At 46.7% G+C, this 24,406-nt stretch overlaps 2 protein-coding genes across 3 annotated transcripts in view; one reads left to right on the forward strand and one right to left on the reverse strand.

The window, feature by feature from the left end:
* LOC125154691 (zymogen granule membrane protein 16-like) overlaps positions 1-12,319 on the forward strand; it is a 32,731-nt gene extending 20,412 nt beyond the window's left edge. The window contains exons 2-4 of the mRNA XM_047839231.1: positions 10,965-11,026; positions 11,211-11,343; positions 12,016-12,319. Of these exons, the coding sequence (XP_047695187.1) occupies positions 10,972-11,026; positions 11,211-11,343; positions 12,016-12,319 (492 nt within the window). The 5' untranslated portion in view covers positions 10,965-10,971. The remainder of the gene's footprint in view (positions 1-10,964; positions 11,027-11,210; positions 11,344-12,015) is intronic.
* CE3H16orf54 (chromosome E3 C16orf54 homolog) overlaps positions 1-24,361 on the reverse strand; it is a 55,180-nt gene extending 30,819 nt beyond the window's left edge. Inside the window, exons 1-2 of one of the 2 annotated variants that reach the window (XM_047838859.1) lie at positions 24,176-24,361; positions 2,145-2,265 (exon numbers count right to left, since the gene is read on the reverse strand). The gene's annotated coding sequence lies outside the window, so the exon portion shown is untranslated. The remainder of the gene's footprint in view (positions 1-2,144; positions 2,266-24,175) is intronic. The other variant, XM_047838860.1, reaches the window with a different exon arrangement.
* Between the last annotated feature and the right edge of the window lie 45 nt (positions 24,362-24,406).

Below are 24,406 nucleotides of genomic sequence, written 5' to 3' on the forward strand. Positions count from 1 at the left end.
TTGGTTGTAACATCTATGGGGTTAGTGAATAGAGACCAGAGAGGCTGTGAAATATCCTACAGCATGCAGGAAAGTCTCCCCCACCAAGAATTACCTGGGTCAGATGTCAATACTGTGAAGGTGAGGAAACCCTAGTTTAAGACCATTTGGGAGCAGGCTGCCACAACTCACACCACCAAAGGCCAAGGCAAGGAGGGATCCTCCATACCCACTTCAGGAGACTTCCTGGGCACGTATTCAAGTTTGTTTAAAAGAGCTCGGGGCACCTGGGTGGCTCAGTTGGTTAAGCGTCCGACTTCGGCTCAAATCATGATATCGTTCATAGGTTTGAGCCCCATGTTGGGCTCTGTGCTGACAGCTTGGAGCATGGAGCCTGCTTCAGATTCTGTGTCTCCCTCTCTCTCTACCCCTCCCCTGCTTGTGCTCTGTCTTTCTCTGTCTCTCAGAAGTAAATAAACATTACAAAATTCTCCAAAAAAATTAACAAATAAATAAAATAAAATCTTAAAAAAAAAAAAAAGAAGAAGAGTGCCTGGGTGGCTCAGTCAGTTGAGTTTCTGACTCTTGATTCGGCTCAGGTTATGATCTCCTGTTTTGGGGGTTCAAGCCCCAAGTCCTGCTCCCCACTGAGGGTGGGGCTTACTTGAGATTCTCTGCCTCCCTCCCTCTCTCCCCTCCCCCAATTGCTTGCTTGCCCGTGCACACACTCTCTCTCTCAAAATATATATAAAGTTTTAAAAAAGGTTAATATAATAAATTTCTTTACATGTATTTACAACAATAAAAAATGTTACATCTAAATAAATTAATAAATAAGTAAAATCTGAATATTATGTATATTCTGTTTTAATTAGTCATTCTTCGGGGCACCTGGGTGGCGCAGTCGGTTAAGCGTCCGACTTCAGCCAGGTCACGATCTCGCGGTCCGTGAGTTCGAGCCCCGCATCGGGCTCTGGGCTGATGGCTCAGAGCCTGGAGCCTGCTTCCGATTCTGTGTCTCCCTCTCTCTCTGCCCCTCCCCCGTTCATGCTCTGTCTCTCTCTGTCTCAAAAATAAAGAAAACATTAAAAAAAAAATTAGTCATTCTTCAAAAAAAAAAAACCACTCAGGGCATCTGGCTGGCCTAGTCGGTAGAGCCTGTGACTCTTATTCTCAGGGTTGTGAGTTCAAGCCTCATGCTGGGTGTGGAACCTACTAAAATAAAATTTTAATTTAAAATTTAAACAAAACACTAGAAGGGTAAACATTATTAAAACCAGGAAGATCTGACATGATCTAGAATCAAAATGAGATGTTTTGATTCTTAACTATCTCTTATCACTTAAAAAAATAGCTTAACATTTTTGGAGGGTGCCTGGGTGGCTCAGTTGGTTAGGCATCCAACTCTTGATTTTGGCTCAGGTCATGATCTCATGGTTCATGAACCCCGTATTGGGCTTCATGACAACAACATGGAGCCTGCTTGGGATGCCTTCCTTCACTTCTGCTTAGATCGTCCCTGTCCAATCTAGCCACTTGTATACCTTAACACTTCTCTGCAGCCAAAGCTCACAGGCCCCATCAGAAGATAAAGGGACCTGGGGTACCTGGGTGGCTTAGTCGCTTGAGCGTCTGACTTTGGCTCAGGTCGTGATCTCACACTTCGTGAGTTTGAGCCCCGCATCAGGCTCCTCACTGACAGTGTGAAGACTGCTTGGAATTCTCTCTCTCTGCCCCTCCCCACTTGTTTTCCCTCTCTCTCTCTCTCTCAAAATAAATAAATAAACTTAAAAAACGAATAAGTAAAAAAAGAAGGTAAGGGGACCAGAACGATCTCAAGGAAGCTAAGTATGTGTAGGGGCAACTTCCCACATGGCCACTTGTGAATGGCACATGGGTCCCTTTTCTCTGCCATGATGCCACTTGGAAAGTCACTGAGGTCCATTCTATACTGAGGCTTTCTGTAGCCAGCATCTGACCCCACACCCTGTGATACATGGCTGCCCACCAGATGTTCCCAGGAGAAAGGAGGGCCCAAGGGGCTGCCACATCTTTTCCCAATTCCTACACGAAATGGGCCTGCCCGTACGAAGGTTCTTAGTCTGATTCTGGTGGAGATGGGTGGTCTCAAGAAAATGTTAAGCTTTATCTCCTCCACAACATACCTGGCCAGGATGGAGCCTCTCCTTAGACGATGAGAAACAGAAGAACTTCCTCGGAGCTCGCCTTGCATCAGGCAGTGTTCTGGAACTTTACTTCTGTTAAGTACATCACAACCACAGCAACCTGAGGAGGTAGGCAAAATTATTGCCTTTTTGTTTGTGTATGTGTGTGTTTTCAGATGAGAACAGAAGCAGAGAGAAGTGATATAACTTTCCCCAGGGACCCAGCTTCTGAGTCCTGCCCCGTCTGTGCGCCTCTCAAACACTCCAACCTGCGTCTGTCTTCCTGTGCTTGTAGAACGTGCCAAGTGCAAGAGCAGGTGACTGTTGGAGCCTCAGTCATATATGAAGGAAATGAAATCAGCTCATACTTTCAGCTGAATTGTTCCTGACACAAAGCAAGAATGACCGTGTCCTGGTGGAATGACCTCACCTCATTCCCATTTGATACTGTTATATCAATATTTGATGTTATATTGTGTTATGTTCTGGAGAATGCTCTTTGTGAGGAGGAAAACAAATAGAGGAAACAAAGGAAAAAATAAACAAAGCAAGTTTTGCAGTTGCATTACAATTGATCAAGCCTTGCGGTAAGAGATGTGGAGGCTGAAGGCAAAAATGATAGAGGTTAGGGGCACCTGGCTGGCTCAGTCTGTACAGCATGTGACTCTGATCTCCGGGTTGTGAGGTTGAGCCCCATGTAGGATTAGAGATTACTTAACATTCAGATCTCAAAAAAAACAACAACCACACACAAAGGCTAAAAAAAAGCTACCATGTAATCATAGCTCAATAAACAGAAATTAAAACCAGGTTCCCAAGGCACCCAGGTGGCTCAGTTGGTTAAGCAGCTGACTTCGGCTCAGGTAATGATCTCACAGTTCATGGGTTCAAGCTCCACATTGGGCTCTGTGCTCACAGCTCAGAGCCTGGAGCGTGCTTTGGATTCTGTGGAACCCTCTCTCTCTGCCCCTCCTCCACTCGTTCTCTCTCTCTCTCTCTCTCTCTCTCTCTCTCTCTCTCAAAAATAAAGAAATAAACATTAAAAAAATTCTTGTGTCAAGTTGTATGATGCATATACAAAGCTCTCCAGGATCTGAACTAAGCTAAACCATAAAAATAAAGCTAACTGTAAATGAGAAAGAAAGCCCATGCTCCCTCATCAACCTTATCTGAAAGAAATGAAAAAGAAAGACCATATTTTTTGAGAATTGAAGAGAGAAAAAAATAAATGTTAACTCAGTATTATATGTGCCAGAGCTGTGTCAGGGGCTTGACACAAATTGGTTAGACTCATTATCTCCTATCACAGATGAACAAACTGAAGTTCGAGGATCATGGAGGCAGGGCATGAACCAAGCTTTACGACATGTCTCTTGCTGGGGGTTCCTGGGTGGCTCAGTCAGTTAAGCGTCCGACTTTGGCTCAGGTCATGACCTGGTGGTCAGTGAGTTAGAGCCCTACGTCGGGCTCTGTGCTGACTGCTCAGAGCCTGGAGCCTGCTTTGGATTCTCTCTCTCTCTGCCCCACCCCGTCCCTGCTCACCCTCTGTCTCTCTCTCTCAAAAATGAATAAACATTAAAAAAAATTTAAAGACATGTCTCTTACTAAGGCACCATTCTATGCATGAATTCTTGGCAGGTTGCTATAGGTTTCTGACTTTAAGAAATGATTAACACATTTCGCAATATATACATATGTCGAATCAGCATGTTGTAATCCCTGAAACTAATATAATGTTACGTGTCAATTCCATGTCAAAAAATAAAATAAAATAAAAAGATTATCAACATATTCTTCCATACTTGAGTCTGGGTCTCAGGCGCTGCTCTAATTATTACCCTAAAGGTGTCCCAACCCATTTCTGGCCTGGCAGTTTTGAACTGTGTTGACATATAAAAAATCGTACCCTTTGATAGAGGTAGAGTTTATTTTTCTCAAGGATTTTTTTTTTAAAGAGCAGTTCACAATAGAAAAGAACATTTTATATTGTGAGCCAGTTACGCGTAGGATAGAGTATTTGACTGAAACGCTACCTCAGGAAATAGTATTTAGCCTTGTTACATGCGATGCTCTTACTTTCTCTATTTCATTCTAAAATATGTTGGTTTGGGGGCACCTGGGTGGCTCAGGTGGGAAAGCATGAGATTCTTGTTGTAGGGCTTGTGGGTTCGAGCCCCACGTTGGGTAGAGAGCTTACTAAAGAAAATAAACTTAAAAAAATACGTTGTTTTTGAGCTGTTAAAGTGATTTCATGGTCCACTAGTGAGTTAAGACCCACAATCTGAAGAACTCTGTCCTTGAGGATTTTGGTTGATCTCGAGACCATTTGCTTCTCATGTTCCAAATGCAGAAATACAGGCTCTAAGAAATAGTGACTTTTTATTTTTTAGCGCTTATTTATGTATTTATGAGAGTTTGGGAGAGAGAGCCCACACAAGTGAGGGAGGGGCAGAGAAAGAGAGGGAGACACAGAATCCGAAGCAGGCTCCAGGCTCCGATCTGTCAGCACAGAGCCCGACATGGGGCTCGAACTGTGAGATTATGGCCTGAATCGAAAACAGATGCTTAACCAACCAAGCCACCCAGGCACCCTAGTGACTTTTTAAAATTCACATGGCTAATGAGTGTTGGAATGGAGGACCTTAACCCACAATTCTGTCTTTAGGTACAGTATGCTACCGAACAGGGTTTCACCAGAAGGTTCAGAAATAAGAAACAAGAAAACCCAAATTCAAGCCTGCCAGAAGAGAGACACTGGCCTGAAAAGACAAAGGAGGAGTATTTAATGGAATTCTCACCGCAGACAAGGCATGTGACGGTCATTTATGGGGCACCTGTAATGTGCCAGATGGGAAGCAGGAGCCTGGAATTCAGAGCTGGACAAGACAGGCCTTCCGCCTTAGAATGGGCTTGGGGTTTGGTGGAGAAGGCTTCTGTGTACACAGATAAATTACAGCGCAGGGTAATCAGAGCTGAGCTGGGGAGGTAGCAAACACAGTTGGAGGCCAGAAAAAGGAATTCTGTCTGAAGTGGAGGGGCTGGAGGGAGACCCCTATGATAGAAGCCCTAGGGAGGAGTGCAGGGGGTGGTGCGTGCAGGGGGTAGTGGGGGGAGGGGTAGGGGCTGAATGTCTTAAGGGTAGAAGATGGGCAGGTGAGCAGGACAGGAGAACATTTAGGCAGCCAGAGTGGCAGGAGCAAACAGCTGGCTAGTGTAGGGACTGGCATGTGGGTTACGAGGGACAGGAGGCAAGGTGTGGTGTCCCGATCAGATGGGGGCCCCCAAATGTGCAGTGACCACCTGGTGGAGGCTGGGGGCTTGGGCCGTGAAAGAATTCACCTGAGGCAGAACAAAGGAGATAGAAGCTTATGGAATACACAGCAAGGTTGCAGAGGAGAGGCTGTCTGAGAAGAGGCAGTGTGGGGGATGGGGGACTATTTTGGAAGGGGGAAGGTGAGGACTTATGGGGATATATAGAATTCTCCCCTTTGGTGGTGACTGTGCCTGGTTGTAAGCAGCCCATTGGTCAGTTAGAGCCTATAACTGATGCATGGAGGTGCCCCCGACCCATGGGCCTGTCTGTATTCAGCCAGGGGGTCGCCGTGGCCCTTTTCTTTTTTTTTTTTTTAAAGAGTTTTTTACTTCATTATTTTTTTAATTTTATGTTCTTAAATTTACATCCAAATTATTTAGCCTATGGTGCAACAATGATTTCAGGAGTAGATTCCTTAGTGCCCCTTACCCATGTAGCCCATCCCCCCTCCCACACTCCCACCAGTAACCCTCTGTTTGTTCTCCATTTTAAAGTCTCTTCTGTTTTGTCCGCCTCCCTGTTTTTATATTATTTTTGCTTCCCTTCCCTTGTGTTCATCTGTTTTGTATTTTAATATCCTCGTATGAGCGAAGTCATATGATTTTTGTCTTTCTCTAATTTCGCTTAGCATAATACCCTCCAGTTCCATCCACGTAGCTGCAAATGGCAAGATTTCATTCTTTTTTGATTGCCGAGTGATACTCCGTTGTATATATATATACACCACATCTTTATCCATTCATCCATCAATGGACATTTGGGCTCTTTCCATACTTTGGCTATTGTCGATGGTGCTGCTATAAACATGGGGCTGCAAGTGTCCCTTCGAAACAGCACATGAAACAGTGGATAAACACCTAGTAGTGCAGTTGCTGGGTCGTAGGGTACTTCTATTTTTAATTTTTTGAGGAGCCTCCATACTTTTTCCGGAGTGGCTACACCAGCTTGCATCCCATCGTTGTGGCCCTTTTCTACCTCCTGTCACCCAAGCCTGTTTGCCTACAAGTGGCCTCTACAGCAGGGAGTGGAGGGACCCTCTTTGCAGCTTAGTGAGGTCACTTCTCTCTCAAGACTTTACTTTCTTCACGGGAACCATGAAGGGTGAACAGAAAAGCACTGTTCACATTTGCTTTTGTGGTAAAACCCTTTGTTCAAATGAAACCACCATCTACCCAAGGCGTAAATGAGGAGACAGAGAATATTTTTTTCTTAACAGGAAAGAGATCTGCTATCATTTGGAAATACATTTTGAAAAATCAGTGATGGGAGTCAAGGGGCAGATTCTCCCCCCTGGGGTGTGAATTTGCACCAGGATTTAAGAGGCTTTGTCTGAGAGAGGAAATAGTGCTCTGAGCAGGGGCCCCTTGAGACAAGGGTTGGGGGGTATGAGAGCTCACACTGTTCCTGCCTCCTGAGGTGGGCTCCCCCTCCCCCTTCCCCTCCACACACCCTCATTCCCCACCCTGTCCATTCTCCACTTTTAAGAGTGGAACGAGGGGCGCCTGGGTAGCGCAGTCGGTTAAGCATCCGACTTCAGCCAGGTCACGATCTCGCGGTCCGTGAGTTCGAGCCCCGCGTCGGGCTCTGGGCTGATGGCTCAGAGCCTGGAGCCTGTTTCCGATTCTGTGTCTCCCTCTCTCTGCCCCTCCCCCGTTCATGCTCTGTCTCTCTCTGTCTCAAAAATAAATAAACGTTAAAAAAAATAAATAAAAAAAAAAAAGAGTGGAGAAACCACTCGGTGGCTTCCCTCACCTTCAGGAGGAATCCAAACTCCTGACCACAGCCTCCCAGGCCCTGTACTACCTGCCCGGCGGCTGCTGCCCACACCTCCCCTCCCGCTGGCAGCCACACTTCCCAGCAGCCACCCTGCCCTCCCGCACACTGTTCCGCACACTTCCTGCTCAGGGTTTGCGTACCGTTCCCTCACCAGGTCCAGTCTTCTCCCAAACGTCTGTAGTCTCTCCATCACTTTGGTGAGGTCTTCACAAATGTTACCCGTGGAGAGGGGGGCCTCCCAGGCAGAGAGACAGCTTTCCCAGCCCTTCTCCTGGTTCACTCTGCCTCATTTCCTCCTGGCCTGGCCCATGGGAACGAGTTGTTCAATTGTCCGACCCCCCACCCTGCAGTGAAAGCTCCAGCACTACGATTTGACCCTTCCTCTGTGACTGTCTGTCCAGCATCTAGGACGGTTCCTCCAACATACAGATGCTGCATAAATGTGCTGAGTGAGTCGCTTTGCCAAGGGGCAGGGAAGACAGCAAGAGAATGAGTGTCAGCTGCCCTGCCATAGCAGAAAGCTTGGGGAGGTTTTGGACTTCGCAGCCTTGGGACTGGGCAGGGATGACCTTCACTGCCTGTAGGACTGGGGAAGGTCGGCCCCCAGGGGACACATGGGCAAAATGTGACAAGTTCAAATGGGAGCAATGGAACTGGACCTGATGGCATACCAACATTAGCTGCACAGTGGTCTAGCTGGTCTCTGGGACCCACAGGCGATGAGCCCTGAGACCCCTGCCACTGGAATAAAGTCCTCTCTTTACACTCTGGAGAGGAGATGGAGGGCCTGCTGGGGGGAACCAGGGACCAGTCTATGGGCATCGGGGAGACTCTGACTCTCTGCATAGGTGGGGCCAGTGCATCAGAGTGAACCTATGACAAGTGTGATGGTCTCCCCCTGAGGGTCCCAGATGTGTCATGTATGGAAATATGAGGGTATTTTCCTAAGGCATTCACTGCAGACCTCTCTGGGCTACCATATTTTTTTTCTTAATCTTTTATTTATGTTTAGAGAGAGAGAGAGAGAGAGAGAGAGTGAGTGGGGAAGGGGCGGGGGGTGGAAACAGAATCTGAAGTAGGCTCCAGGCTCTGAGCCATCAGCAGAGCCCGATGCAGCTCTCGAACCCACGAGTGGTGAGATCACTATTGGTCCAATTCTTAACCAACTCAGTCACCTGGATGCCCCTGAGCTGCCATCTTTGATATCCAGTGTTTGGTTCCATCCTGTGGGATATACTCCTCATAAGGAAGAGGAAAGACAGACAATAGTGAGAGAAGACAGAGGAAAGATTTAGAGAGAGAGCTTGGAGGAGGAGAAGAGACAAAGAGAAGAGGCAGAAGGAAAAAGGGATGGAGACAGTGAATACAAAGAACCCTTAGAGCAGGAGATGATGGGGAAAGATCAAGACAAACGGAAAGAGAGAAGTAGGAAAGAAAGAAAACCAGAGAGGACAAGAGAGACAAAACAAAACAGATGAATGAGGAAGTTATCTCACCAGGACATGCTTGTTTTGAACTTGAAGCAGAGATCAGACAATGCAACCCTGGCTGCCCTCTTTGCTCTCGGAATCTCCAGACCAAGAGCCCTGTCCTATTTCTGGCTCCTTAGGTTGGGGTTCCCTGGCTTTCCTGGGAGGAGTCCTCAGTCCTAGATGGTCTATGAGGGGTGGATATTCTGTTTGTCCAGCTACTAGTCATTAATCACCAAGGCTAATGACTCCAGCTCTTCCCTGGGCTCCATCCATCTCTCTGCTTGGGAGGGCCCGCTGACTCAGAGGGTCAAAGAGCCAGTCCTAAAGGGGTCAGGAAGTAGGACTCAGGAGTCCGTCTAGAGACTCCGGTGGAACAGAAGGGCCTCGGAAGAGAAGAAATCTATGACACGAATCTAAGGCCTATGGGAAGGAGCTGTTGCCCCGTGTGGGCTTTATCCTCCAGAAGATTCAGTCATGGCTCCCAGGAGCCCCGAGGGCCTTGAGACCAGAATTTCCCCCAAGGGAGGAACCATGTACCGTTACTTCCTCAGCGTCTCACATGCCTATTGGCCTGACTGCCTGTCTCCCAGGCGGGAGATTGACAGGTGTTCGTTGTCCACCAGCAGCAACACGTTACCCTTCTCAGAAAAGTTTTGTAAACAGTCTGGCAGATTGAGGATGGATAGATGGGGGGGAGGGGGGGGCAGAAAAAGGCAAGTACAGCAAAGTATTAACCATGGTAGAATCTATGTGGTGTGTATATGAGTGTTCACTGTATAATTCTTTAAATATTTCCTATGTTTGAATTTGTTTTTTTCATATAAAATAACCGGGATGAGAAGGAAAAAAATTGTCTGGAAAATAGTAGACACTCCTAAGTACAGAGTGTTGGGTGTATCATCCCTTCCCAGAAGAATCTAGATTTCAAATGCAGGACAGTGAGGACAAGGTTTCTCCTGAAAGATGACAGATTGCAGGTAGGAGCACCTGCAGAACACCCAAATAGGGGGGTGACAACCTTAGACTACATCCAGAAGCACTTAGCTACTTTGCCCACCAAAAGCTGCTGGCCCTTGGGTTGGTGACCTTTTCTCAAGTTTATTCTGCCCATCCTGAGATCTGGGCCTTGGCCCAGATTGGACCCCACCCTGCCACATGAAACTCTTGGGGGGAGAGCAGGATATGGTATTCCAGACCTTGCCTGACCACTGACCCTAGAGGCTGAGCATGTTTGCTCAGGTGGTGAGGCCACACGATAAAGAGAAGGCAGAGGGCTTGGACCTGGTATAAAAGACCTGGAAGTTTCCAGGTGATTACTTTGCACCTGGAACTGCCAGGTGAGGGGTGACAGAGGCCTGGGCTAAGGGGTGAAAGGGATGATTGGATTTGAGTTTCGGGGGAATTCAAGCAGCGGTGGACAGCAGCCTGCCTGGAGTGAGCGGCAGGGGAGACCTGTGTGGCAGGTACCTGGGGCATCTGAGGGAGGTGCAAAGTATCTGGGTCTCAGAGGAAGGACGGGAGACACCTGGGATGCTCGGGGTATCGATACAGCCAGATTTGTGTTAGTGGAGAAAGAATTATGACAAATAGACCAGGCATCTGGAATCTGGTATCTTGAGCTGTGGTCCAAACTCGTTGTGCAGTTTCTCAACTGTTCCGATGCTGGTATTGGCACAGTCTCGTCTATAATCACCCTCACTGCCTGGGTGACACAGAGACGCACCCCTAAAATGCTCCTTTCCTTCTGATTTGAGACCCAGCTAAAGCTAGGAATTTAAACTCTGCCCCAGAGGTCCCCCAAGCCAGCCCCATGTGTCACAGGCAGGTTGCAGTTAGGTTTTGCTCAGAATCCTGGTTTGGTAAACTCAACCATCTCTATGGTTTGGAGATGGCCTCCACTTCTTTGAAACTCTTTTCCTGCTTTGTGCCAGGAGGGACCAGGACTTACATGGGTTGGTCCAGACAGAGGCTTAGGACTGACCTTCTGACTCAGGATGGTCAACAAGGGGGTCAACAAGGGGGTCGACTACCTCGAGACCAGGGAGGACAGAGGGGTTAAGGACACCGTACCTGCCAGGAGCAGGACTAGAGACTAGGGGCAATTCTTTCTGAGCCCAAGACTGGGTCAATTAGGTCTCAGTTGAGGGACAAAGAGGGCCGAGTCTCAATTGGAGATCTAACCCAGGGAAGCCTGGGTAAATGAAGTCCAAAGGAAACAGGGTGAATGAACCTTGACGTTCTCCTTTCTTTCCCTTCCAGCCCCAGAATGTTGACCATTGCTCTTCTTGCCCTTGTCTGTGCATCAGCCTCAGCCAATGCCAGTAAGTGAGAGGCCAGGAGCCCAGTATTAATGTCATGGGAAGACAGCTTCCTGCTCTGCCGGTGGCCAAGGCTTGCAGGGGCTGGCTTGGGGTGGTGGGCGTCGAGTTGTGGGAGGTGTAGGAGTGGTGAGGAGGGACTGGAGCTCTTGAGCTCTCTCCTTCTGACGCCTACTGTCCCCTCCAGTTCAGGCTAGGTCCTCCTCCTACAATGGAGAGTATGGAGGCGATGGAGGTGAGCAATTCTCCCATTCTGGTTACCAGCTGGAGGGCCCCATCACTGCCATCCGGGTCCGCATCGACAACAACTACATCATAGGGTAAGATTCTTTGTGTGTCTGTGGTTTGGGGGTCATCTCCGATCCTACCACACTGGAAAGTTCTCAGTCACTTTGGGTCACATCTGTTTCAGTCAACAAGTCCCAGGGACAACTTGGGATGTGAAAGGTATCAGGAGGCTGGGGTCTGAGGCCGGTGCTGCTACAGCCCTACAGTCCCCAGCGTGCACGTCTTGGGCAAATCTGTAGCACAGCCACTGAGGCGCTGGGAAGCTGGCTACTTTGGCCCCACCTGAGGTGTAGGTCCCCTCGGGCATCCTCCATCTTGGCTGACACCTCTCCCCAAAACATGTATCCTTCTGATCCTGGGGCAACAGAGTCTCTTCCCTCATGAAAGCCATCCAGAAAGGCCCATCTGCTTCTTCCACGTAGGGGTTGGGGGCACAACCGGAACCTAGATTTCAAAGTGAAGCTCTACCACTGTCTGGGGGGCTCCGGCCAAGTTACTTTTCCTCTCTGAGCCTATCTGTTGGCAAAAGGAGTTGAAGTTCACAGTGGGACCTCAAGGGCTCCCTCATCCCTCACACACCTTGGGACTGGCAGGGGACCTGTCATCTCTGCCACCAGTTTGCAGGTCTCTCGGCTTGTAGGCCAAGAGGTCCTGAATTCCAGTCACCCTGCTCAGTCTTCCCTCCCTCACCAGCCCCCACCCAGCCTCCAGGTGCGCTATGGCAAGGTATGGAGCGACTATGTGGGTGGCACCCAGGGAGACCTGGAGGAGATTTTCCTGCACCCCGGGGAGTCAGTGATCCAGGTGTCTGGCAAGTACGACTACTACCTGAGGAAGCTCGTCTTCGTGACTGACAAGGGCCGGTACCTGCCTTTTGGGACAGACATAGGCAGGAGTTTCAGTGCTGTCCCCTTGTACCACAACACCGTACTACGATTCATTAGTGGTCGCGCTGGCACCCTCATCAATGCCATAAGCCTGCACTGGGACTTATACCGCAGGTATTGAACCAGTTGCTGAACCGCTGCAGCCGGCTGTGAGAACCGCCTTACCACTACCCCACCTACAGGGTTCAATAAAAATAATAATAAAAGGACATAGCTGACGCTGGAGTGTATGTGGGTGTGTGCAGCTGGGACCCGCCTCCTGACTCTGGCTGTGGATGTGTGAATGTCCTTTCTGGCTATCTATAGATGTCTTTCTGGTGAAGAGTGGGAGGGAGAGAGAGAGGTGTAAAGTCTTGGGCTTTTCTTCCTGGTTTATGGAGAAGAGATAAGATTCTGGATTGCTCCAACTCTTTTTTTCAAGGATAGCTCCTGAGACTGTTTACCCAAACTGGAGTTAAGCCTGAGGGTGCAGCCTCGCTTCCTCCCCAAACCCCAGATGTCCCAGTCTCTAGGCCTTGTCTCCCCTTGAGATAGTGTTTCCCCACCAAAAGGCTGTCACCTGGCTCTCTTGGCATTAACCACTTGCTGTCTCTGGGTGGCCTGGGCCATTTTCTTTCATGCTTTCCCAGAATCCACCTGTCTCCCGAAGCTTGGCCTAAGTTTTTGTTGAGAACTCTGTCTCTTACTCCAGCCTAGTCCCTCCCCACCTTTGCCCATAAGCACTGATGCTCCCTGATTAGCTTAGCTCGCTCAGAATTGGGCTTCTTTCCCTAGGAAGCTGCCACCTCCTCAACAGCTTCTATTCTGCCAATTCCATCCTCAAAAAAAGGGCATTCCAAGAGGGATAGATGTCCATGGTGGGTTTCCATGAACGTCGGGGGTTGGTTACCATTCAGGGGAAGCAACAGACTGGCTGGATAGATTCAGCAAGGATACAGAGTCACTTTGGAAATAATTCTTGGGACTCTAGTGCCCAGTCCTAAAATTACCACAGTGTTTTGTTTTTGCCTTTTGGTGGTGGTGGTTGGGGATGAGGGAAGTCACTCATTGCTCCCCAAAGACTTATTCACATTATGGTGAATGCCAGAGTCACATTTCTTCCCAATTAGACAAAGATAACAATTATGTACATGTAGTTTTAGAAAGGAATATTAACATTACAGAAACAAACTCATGCCTAGATACTTTTTAGAACAATTCCTTTATTTCTCTCAAAGAAACATGGGATGGAGTATCATGTCAGAGTAATTTGTTTTGAGATATAAAGTACATAAAATTCACCCATTTATTTAGTTATTTAAGTTTATTTGAGAGAGAGCATGAGCGGCACAGGGATAGAGAGAGGGAGGGAGGGAGAGAGAGGGAGAGAGAGAGAGAGAGAGAGAGAGAGAGAGAGAGAGAGAGAATCCCAAGCAGCCTCCACACTCAGTGCGGAGCACAAAGCGGGGCTCGATCTCACAAAGTGTGAGATCATAACCTCAGCTGAAATCCAGAGTCAGCCAGCCATCCGGGTGCCCCAATATTTGACCTTTTAAAGCGTGCCATTTCCGTCGTTTTTAGTATTCACGGATTGTGCAACCATGACCACTAATGCCAGAATTTCGTCATCAGCTCAGAAAGAAATCCCATCCCCATTAAGCAGTCGCTCCCCATTCCTCTCCCCCAGCCCCTCGTAACCACCCATCTACTTTCTGTCTCTATGGATTTCCCTGTTCCAGGCATTTCATGTAGATGGAATCGTCCAGTAGTGTGGTCTTTTGTGTCTGGCTTCTCCCATTTAGCGTATTTTCAAGGTTCATCCACGTGGTAGCACGTGTCAGGACTTCGTTCCCTTGTGCGGCTGAATCTGACACATCAGATACCTGGTCAACTTCAGGATCAGCTTTGCACCAGCGGGTCTCACCCTCGGCCAGTGAAGTCACTGGCACCTGACAGGCAGCTGCCGCAGAAGAGGACGAAGTCATGGGATTCCCGGCTTTTGTGTAGTTGACATATTAGGCTTTTGTAAAAGATTTTATGTAAAGAAAATTTTCCTTTCCTTATAAAGTTCTAAAACTACTAAATTGAGCTAATCATACGTTTATCAAATGCTCTCTGCTAGGTGCTTGGGAATACAACGACCACTGAAGATTTCTTTTCCTCTAGTCAAAGGGAAGACTTGGTGAAGGAAGGGGTGTGTGTGTGTGTGAGCGTATGCATGTGCATGTGTGATAGGGGCACAGTACTGGGCTATGCAGTATCAGCCTATGCAGAAATATGAACACATTAAAATGACAATTGCACAGTTAAAATGCAAAGTTCTACTGGGTAAAGATGAAGCCTCATGGAATGGCAGGGACCATGCATGTCATGCTAAACTGTTGAAACTTTATTTTATGGGCTACAAGAAGCCAATGAACCAAGATTTTGCTCAGGGGATTGGTAAGATTTATACGAAAATCATCTTTCCTTGTATAAGTGGGGAAAATGGATTGAAGGTGAAGCAGGATGAGATAATAGTTAAGAGACTAGGTCTAGATCAGAAATGATGGATGTCTGAACAAAGGCAGTGATGTGAGGGAAAAAAGAGAGGGAGGAATTTGAGAGATTCGAGGGGGAGGGGAGACTTAGAAGAACTTGATAAAAGAACCCATGAAGGTGAGTCAAAGAGGAGAGTCTAGAAGAACTATCATGTCTAGTATGGGCAACTGGGAAGAGAGAGATTCTTTCTAAGATGAGGACTACAGAAGAAGAAATTAGCTTTTGGACCTGTTGCATTTTTAAATAATATTTATTTTGAGAGGGAGGAAGAGAGAGAAAGAGAGCAAGAGAGTGGAGTAGCAGGGAAGTGAGAGAGAGAGAATCCCAAGCAGGGTCCGTGCCTCTAGTGCAGAGCTTTATGCAAGGCTCGATCTCACAAACCTGAGATCATGACCCGAGCCGAAATCAAGAGTCAGACGCTTAACTGACTGAGCCAGACAGCTGCCCCAAGGACCTGTTGCATTTTGACATATCTGTGGCACATCCTGATGGAGACCCAACATTACACAGAGGACTATTTAGCAATAAAGGCTCGGATACAGCTTTCAGGTAAGCCTTAGATTCAGGAGTCACAAGCACAGAGACAATGGACTTCCAGTGATGGATATGTGGAAGAAGTCACGTAGGAAAACTGTGGGCATATAAAATGAGAAGAAGGCTGGCGTCAGAGGATTGGAGAATACCAAAGAGGAATTGGTTAGAGAAAAGAGACGGGAGGGGCCGGGGAGGGAACGCACTCAGGGGCAAGAGAGAAATTTCATGGAGCTGTTACTGCCATCTAAGCAAGAAAAAGAACGACTTGAGATTCTTTGCCTTTGGCAATCAGAAGGTCACGAATAATCCCGAAAGAGCTTCGGGGGATTGGGGGAAGCTGAAACCAGGCTGCAGTTGGCTAAGGAATGAATGGGAAATGAGGAAATACAGGCAGCAAGACTTGAATATTCCAAGATGTCTGGCTCCAGAAAGCCAGAAAATAGGCTAGTCACAGTTATGGGAGATGTAAGGAAAGAGAGATTGGGTTTTTTTCCTAGACAGGGGAGACGTGAGCATGTTTATATGACAAAGAAGGAGTCAGAGGGAGGAAGAGGCTGAGGATTCAGGAAAGAGGAGGGAACTGATGGAACGAGGTCTCGCAGGAGATTGGGGAGGATGTGTTACGTAGCTGTTGGGGCAGGAAACCTTAAGAAAGAAGAAAATGAAGATGAGTGAAGGTACAGGTTAGTTTGTAGAGGGAGTGGGTATGGAGCAAACCTTGAGGGAATTAATACCCAACCTTGACTTGTTCGGTTGCATAAGTAAACCTGCCTGTTGTATGAGTCACATTCTTCCAGAGGAAAACCAGCAGGAGACATACGTACATATATACATAAAGAGTTTTTTTTTTTATGTTTTTATTTATTTAAATGCTTTATTTTTGTGAGAGAAGGAGAAAGAGCACAAGAGGAGGAGGGGCAGAGAGAGAGAGAGAGAGAGAGGAAGACAGAATCCGAAGCAGGCTCCAGCTGTCAGCACAGAGCCCACTCAGGGCTTGAACTTGTGAACCGCAACATCATGACGTGAGCTGAAGTCGGACGCTTAACCAACTGAGCCACCCAGGTTCCCCTTTAAGATTTTATTTTTATTTATTTATTTACATTTTTAACACTTATTTATTTTGAAAGGGGTGGGGCAGAAAGAGGGAGACAGAATCCATATCAGGCTGCAGGCTCTGAGCTGTCAGCACAGAGCGGGACTTGGGGCTTGAACTCATGAACCGCGAGATCGTGACCTGAGCAGAAGTTGTACACTTAGCCACTGAGCCACCCAGGTGCCCTTAAGATTTTATTTTTAAGTCATCTCTACCCCCAGTGTGGAGCTTGAACTCACCACCCCAAGATCAAGAGTTGCCTGCTCTAGTGACTGAACTAGCCAGGTGCCCCTATACATGAAGAGATTTACTGCAAGGGATCGGCTCCTCAACCGTGGAGGCGGGTGAGGCCAATGTGACGTCTGTAAGGCAGGCTGACAGTCTGGAAACTCCTGGGCAGGAGCGGGTGCTGCAGTCCAGAGGCGGAATTTACTCTTCCTAAGGGAAACCCCAGTTTTGCCTTTTCTTCCTTGTAAATTAATTTATCATCAAAATTTACACTCATAGTAACTTAATTTTCTTTAGAAATTCTTTTTCCAGTTTTATTGAAGTATAAATGGCAAATAAAATTGTAATGTTTAAGGTGTACGGCGTGATGATTTGATACCTTGTGAAAGAACTCCCACAATCAAGTTCATTAACACATCCATCGCCTCAGAGTTAGCTTAAAAAATTTTTTTTATGGAAGAATAATTGACATACAATATTGTATTAGTTTCAGGTATACAACACAGTGATTCAATATTTATATACATTATGAAATGATCACCATCTGTCACCATATAAAGTTGTTACAATATTATTAACGATATTCCCTATACTGTATATTATATCCCTATATCTTATTTACTTTATCAATTGTTACTCTTTTATATTACTTATTTTAATTATTTTAGAGAGAGAGAGAAAGCGCACGTGAGCTAGGGAAAGGGGCAGGAGAGAGAGTGAAGCTTAAGCAGACTCCATGCTCGGCGCAGACCCTGAACGCAGGGCTCGATCCCATGACCCTGGGATCATGACCTGAGCCGAAATCAAGAGTCAGATGCTCAACTGACTGAGCCACCCAGGCGTCCAAATAGTAACCCTTACTTAAAAAAAATTTGGGGGGCGGGGGGGACGCCTGGGTGGCTCAGTCAGTTAAGCATCTGATTCTTGATCTCAGATCAGGTCTCGATCTCAGGGTTGTGACTTCAAGCCTCACATTTGGGCTCCATGCTGGATGTGAAGCCTACTTAAAATAATAACAAAAAATTAAAAAATAAAAAAACTGGGGGGGGGGGCACGTGGGTGGCTCAGTTGGTGGGGTATCTACTCTTGATCTTGGCTCAGGTCAAGATCTCACAGTTCATGGGATCAAGCCCCACATCGGGCTCTACACTGACAGTGCGGAGCTTGCTTACGATTCTCTCTCTCTCCATCTCTCTCTTTGCCCCTCTCCTGCTTGCATGCTCTCTCTCTCTCTCTCTCAAAATAAATAAACATTTTTTAAAAATTAAAAAAAAATTTGTGAGAATGCTTAAGATCTACTCTCTTAGCAAACTGCAATCATACAGTACAGTATTATCAACTATAGTTACCATGCTACACAGTGGAATGTCTGTACCCTTTTACCAACTTTCCTCATTTCCTATACTTCCCAATTCCTGGTGACTACCATTCTACTCGGTTTCTACGTGTTCAACTTTTTTTTTTAAGAAATACTTTTTTTTTTTTTTTAAGTAATCTTTACCCTGAAGGTTGGGCTCAGATGCACGACCCTGAGATCTAGAGTCACATGCTCTACAGACTGAGTCAGCCAGGAGCCCCTATGTTCAACTTTTTGATTTTAGATTCCACACATAAGTGACACCATGTAGTATCAGTTTTGCTTCTAAGCCTTGGAACTGCCTAGATGATGCCCACCCAGCTTACCCAGGATCATCACTTAAAGTCAAATGATTGTAGATGGTAACCACACCTACTAAGCCTCTTCACAGCAACACCTAGACTGCTTTTGACTTAACACTCTACTACAGCCTAGCCAAACTGACACAAACTACCTGTTGCACCTGAGAAAACCTAGGAGGGCTGGGGTGGGGAATCAGGACAATGGCAGGGAATGAAGGAGTTTGCTGACCAAAGTCAGATAAAAAGATTACTGAGGAATGCTGGGAACTTAGCTAATAGCTATTAGAGGTCACAGTGGGGTTGACAGAGTATTGCACAGGGACTTGGGAAACCTAAGTCCTACCTCCCCTTGGCTACATGGCCTCAGTCAAATCTCTTAACCTCTCTGGGTTTCAGTTACCCATTTGTAAAAGGAGTTTCTCTGGGTCACACGCTCTGTATGACCTATCCAGCTCACACATGCTAGAAATCTAACAATTTACTGTTACATGAAAATAACTGGCCTCACTGTGTGGTGGTTGAATGTTAAATAGGGATAACGGAGATATGTGTAGGAAGGAGGTCCCAGGCACATAGCCTGAGGTGGCCTGGAATGGGGGCACGTCTGAGGCCTTTCCAAGTAGGGAATACTCTGGAACATGCCTGGAATGAAGGGCCCAAAGGCCCACAAACTACAAAGAGAACCCATAGCTCCTCTGATGGCAACTGGAGATGAAAGGCGATCTCTCAAAAAGAAGAGCCCACCCCCGGCTAGGGGCGCCTGGCTGGCTCTGTTGGTACAGCACTGGATTCCTGAACTTGGGGTTGTAAATTTCAGCCCCATGTTAGGTATAAAGGTCAGGAAGAAGAAAAAAAAAAAAGGACCCTTCCCACCCTACCCTGACCCTCCCTACAGGAGGTCACCAAATTAACTGGGTGATATGACTGCTTCCCAGTTTGGACCATCATGGACCCCCCAGTGGCTGGTACTGAGTCCTCAAGCTCCCACTGCAGAGTGGAGCGATGAAAGAGCCATTTTAAGGAAACGCAGGGCCAGGCCTCTTGAGCAGTCCCAAGAATAGAGAAGCCCCAATATGCACAAGCTGATGCAGTCACCCAGGAGACAGCTAAGGTCAAATCCCTAAACAATCCCCACCCACAAAACAACCCAACTATCCAAGAAAGAGAAGACTCCCCTTGGACTACAGTTCGTGGGTTTCAAGAAAGTTTTGAGCCCAATAAATTCAAGTCCAGCCAATGACACAATGTGATCCTTGGCGCTGTCACATGTAACGTGATGGGGAAGGAGAGCAAATATAGATCGATTACTAACACAGCACATATGAGAGAACGTTTAAGGATCACTTCTGGTAGAAAGTCTATATTAGCAGTCATACATGTTTTGGGGTGTGGTTATTTCAAGCAAAATAGTACAGAGAGACGAAAAATGGAAGAGGGACTTACATTTATTTTGCATCCATTGTGACTTCAGGCACTCTGCAAAAAGTACTTCATTTATTTATGACAACAATCCTATCGGAAGGTAGTAAGCATGGTCTCATTTTTCAGATGAAGTCACCAAGACAGAAATCAGTTACGTCTGTAGGTGGCTTAAGAGTTACAACAGCAGATGTCCAAGGCGTGTTGTGTCTCCTCCCCCTCCATCCTTAACCCCCTGCTTATTCCCCAGCAGGTGATAACCAAGCAAACCCAAACAAAAGCATGTTTGGTTTTTTCTCTGCTTCGGTTTGCCATTAAAGGAAACTCACCCAGAAACCCTCCAAATCTTGGTGGAGCAAATGAAAGTGAGATTTCTTGGAGTCAGTACAAAGTAGAGCTCTGGAAAATTACATGGCTTCATTCAGTCATATTACAAATATTCATTAGGTGCCTATGTGTCAAGCACTCTGCTAAATGCTGTTACTTGTCCAAAGTCACGAACATAACATAGAGCAGAGTTAGGATCGAACCCAGGTCTTTCTGACATTGAAATGTGGGCATTTTCCACATGTCTGATTTTCAAACGTCTTAGAAACAAAGTCTTGGACAAGATTTTCCAGTCTGAAGATCCTACAGTTGGAAAACCATGCCATGATGGGGCGTCTGGGTGGTTCAGTTGGTTGAACTTCCGACTTCGGCTCAGGTCATGATCTCACGGATCGTGAGTTCAGGACCCGAGTTGGGCTCTGCGCTGACAGCTCAGAGCCTGCAGCCTGCTTCAGATTCTGTTTCTCCCTCTCTCTCTGCTCCTACCCATCTCGTGCTCTGTCTCTGTCTCTCTCAAAAATAAATTAACATAAAAAAAAGAAAGAAAACCATGCCATGCTTCTGCACATGAGTTCTGACAAATATATATGCCTGTGGAACCCAAACTCCTCCATCAAGATACCATCATCAAGATGTCACCATCACCACCCAAAATATTCCTTCTGGGCCTTTCCCAGTCACTTCTTGCCCTCAACTCCCAAAAGGCAATCACTCTTCTGACTTTTTCACCACAGCCTAGTTTAGCCTGTTCTGCATTCAAACTGTTGTTATATATTAGACAACATGGAGCACTTGGAAAACTTCACTGTACGCCCCTGAGAGAATGAGTGAAAAGGCAAATAACATCTTTGGTATCATGAAAATTGCTTTAACTCTGTAGAGGCCAGGGGTCCCCAGACTACATTTTGAGAATCCTTGCTCTAGGGATTACAAGATCTTATTTATTTATTTATTTATTTATTTATTTAGCACGCGTGTGCACTAGGGAGAAGGGCAGAGGGACAGACAGAACCTTAAGCAGGCTCCATGCTTAGCGCCTAGCCTGAAGCAGGGCTCGTTCCCACGAACCTGGGATCATGAGCTGGGCTGAACTCAAGAGTCTGAGCAGCCAGGTGCCCTATGCTGTAAATGTGAATGTGCCACTCCGTTTTGTCTTCTCTAGGCGTCCTCTGCAGTGAGCAGGTCACGCTTGCCTATGCACAGCAGCCCTTCAGAGCCCACCTCCGTGCCTTCAGTAAAGGACCTGCGGTTCCTTTTAGGAACCTCCCCCCACCCCCCCAACCCCCATAGCTCTTATACAGAGTCTATGACGTGAAGGAAAAGGATGTCCACCTGGCAGACTGGCAAGGCTTCCTGGCCACCCGTGTGCTCTGTTATCTCTCCCAGGAGTCCTTCCCCACCTGGCCCCCCAGATCTGGTCTTTTCCAGCGCCAATTCCCTTCTTCATCACTGCTGCTGTGTCTCTCACCCCAGATGATCCTCATTTACATCTTCCCAGGCTTAAAGGACAGAACCGTCTTCCTCGCTAACTAGTCTCCTTCCTGTTGTTATGGCGTAAACTCATGACTTTCCTCTGTTCTGCTTTGCTTCCCAAGGGTCTCATCTGGAAATTAAAAAAAAAAAAAAAAAAAAAATCCACTGCTTCTTTCTCTTCACCTGTCAGGTATTTCAGAACCTAATTTCCACCAGGCAAATGCACATCCTTAAAATCCTAGGAGGCAGATTCAACCATTAATCCCTTTTACCACCTCAGGAAATGGAGGCACAGAGAGGCTAAACCCCTACCCTGGATGGTCTGATACAAAGCCCTGTCCCTAAGCTATTTATTCAACCTAGGAAGTCCTGACTCCCTGACCTATGCTCTTTGCAACTACTTCCGGCAGGTATCTTACCAAATTTCTGGGGACTGGCAACAAATGTGAAAACCTGAAGAGCCTTTTCTGAAGTGTGGGGGGAGACCAAACTGCCAATGGTGTAAGTCCATAGTTTCCCAAGGGTAGTCTAGGAGATTCTGAAAGTGTCTCGGCAGAGGTTGGGGGGGGGGGGGGGAGGGAGGGAGTGTTCACAAGGCCAAAACCATTTTCATAATAAAACTAAGATGCCATTTGACTTTTCTCCTTGCATCCTTACAGTTCTCAAGAAGCTATATGATGTACTGATATCACAACATATGGAATGCAGAAGCAGGTATGAGAATACAGCTATTTTCTCTTCAGCCAGACATATTTGTAAACAACAACAACAACAAAAAAACAAAAACGTAAAACAATGCCACTCTTCTCACTATTGTTTTGCTTTGGAAAAAATTTCCAAATTTATTTTTGGGGCGCACTTGGGTGGCTCAGTTGGTTAAGCATCCGACTCTCGGTTTCGGCTCAGGTCATGATCTCATAGTTCATGAGTTCAAGCCCTGTGAGCAGAGCCTGCTTAGGACTCTCTCTCTGCTCCTCCCCACTCACTCACTCTCAAAATAAATAAACTTTAAATGGTAAATCTTATGGACATTTAAAAACTATCTTTAAAAGTAAAATGTTATTTATATTCTGTGTAATAGGTTTGTTATTGTAATTTTGGGGGAAGATTTTTAAATGGAGGTACAATTCACTTATCATTTTTAAGTGTATACTTCAGTGGTTTTTAGTATATTCACCATGCTGTACAACTATCACACTAATTCTAGAACATTTCTATCACCCAGAAAGAAACTCTATACCTAACTAATAGCAATAATCCTAATTCACCAACACTTCACCAACTTCTGATCTACTGTCTCTATGGATTTGTTACTGCAATTTTTAAGTGCATTAATAAACATTTAAAATTTGTTTTCTTTTTTGTAAAGTTTATTTATTTTGAGAGAGAGAGCAAGAGGGGTAAGGGCAGAGAGAGAGAGAGAGAGAGGTGGGAGGGGAGTGAGAGAATCCCAAGCAGGCTCCACACTGTTAGCACCCATTCCGGGCTCAAACTCACTAACCCTGAGATCCTGACATGAGCTGAAACCAAGAGTTGGGAGTTTAACCACCAGAGCAGAGCCACCCAGGCACCCGTTTTAATTTCTAATACAATAAGTATGAAGACACAACCCATATAAACAAAAGATCTCTTGGGCCTCAATTTTTTAAAACATTTTTAAATTATTTTAAAATTATTTTTACATTTATTCATGTTTGAAAGACAGAGAGAGACAGAGCACAAGCAGGGGTGGGGCGGAGAGAGAGGGGAACACAAAATCTGAAGCAGGCTCCAGGCTCTGAGCTGTCACTACAGAGCCCGATGTGGGGCTGGAATTCAGGAACCGTGAGAGCGTGACCTGAGCGGAAGTCAGACGCTCAACCGACTGAGCCACCCAGGCGTCCCTTAAATTAACTTTTAAGTAATCGCTACACCCACCCTGGGGCTGTTATTTACAACTCCAAGATCAAGAGTCGCAGCCTGTACCTACCTACAGAGCCAGCCAGGTGTCCCTGAGGCCTCATTTTTTTTTTTTAACAATGTAAAGGATTCCAATGCCAAAAAATTTGAGAACCGCTGGTCTAACACTTGTTTTGTTTAATAGTCTAGACATGTCTGACCCAGGGCTCTATCAGGAGCTCAGAGATGGGACATTCATCCCTGGTTAAGCTTCCAGAAGGGACAGGGACTTCACAGATGGCTGAACCCCTAGGACACTGGGACCGTGGATGAAGCTAAGTAACAGACTGAACATGCCTTTAAGGCTCACTCCGATATATTGAGTTACAAAGCAAGGAACATCCGAGACCAGCCCCCCTCCGCTGGTCATAAGAGGACACATGTCACCTGGTATCTGCATGGTGATGTGGGCTTAGCAAGAGGGGGAGTGTAACGCGACTGTCTACAAACCAGACAGCGCAGGTCAGACCTACAGAAGTGACCAGACGGTAAAGTACCGTGAACTGGCACTGAGTTCCAGTCCGAGAACCCACAAACCCACGAACCCACGGAGCGCGAAACAAGCTGAAGAAACTGCTGAAAGTGAAACTCGCTTTGAATAACCCGTTTACACGCACGTCTCCCTTTTTCATATAATCACCTCTTCTGCCACTAAAACAGCTAAAATTGTATTCAATTCAGGGAAATCTGGGAGTAAAATCGATTAAGAAGTCTTCGATCACTCGCATGATTAGTACCAAAATTCGTGGTTGAGGGGGAAACACGAGGCGAAAAGTCTGGACTTACGCAAATCTACGACTCGAAATCCGAAAGCCAGAAGGTACAGAGAGTCCAGTGCCCAGTGGCGCTCAGCGGCTCCTCCGACCGCCACCGCCGCCCAAGCCTCGGGCGCCAGAGTTCAAGCCACGACGAGCGCCGGGGCGTCCACGGCCGGGTGGCCATCCTGCGCGCATGCGTCCTCCGCCAGGGGAAACTTTTTCTTGCAGGACCCTGAGGCGAGCCCTAGAGGGCGGGATG

This window comes from Prionailurus viverrinus, chromosome E3 (genome assembly GCF_022837055.1).
Source record: "Prionailurus viverrinus isolate Anna chromosome E3, UM_Priviv_1.0, whole genome shotgun sequence".
NCBI lineage: Eukaryota > Metazoa > Chordata > Mammalia > Carnivora > Felidae > Prionailurus > Prionailurus viverrinus.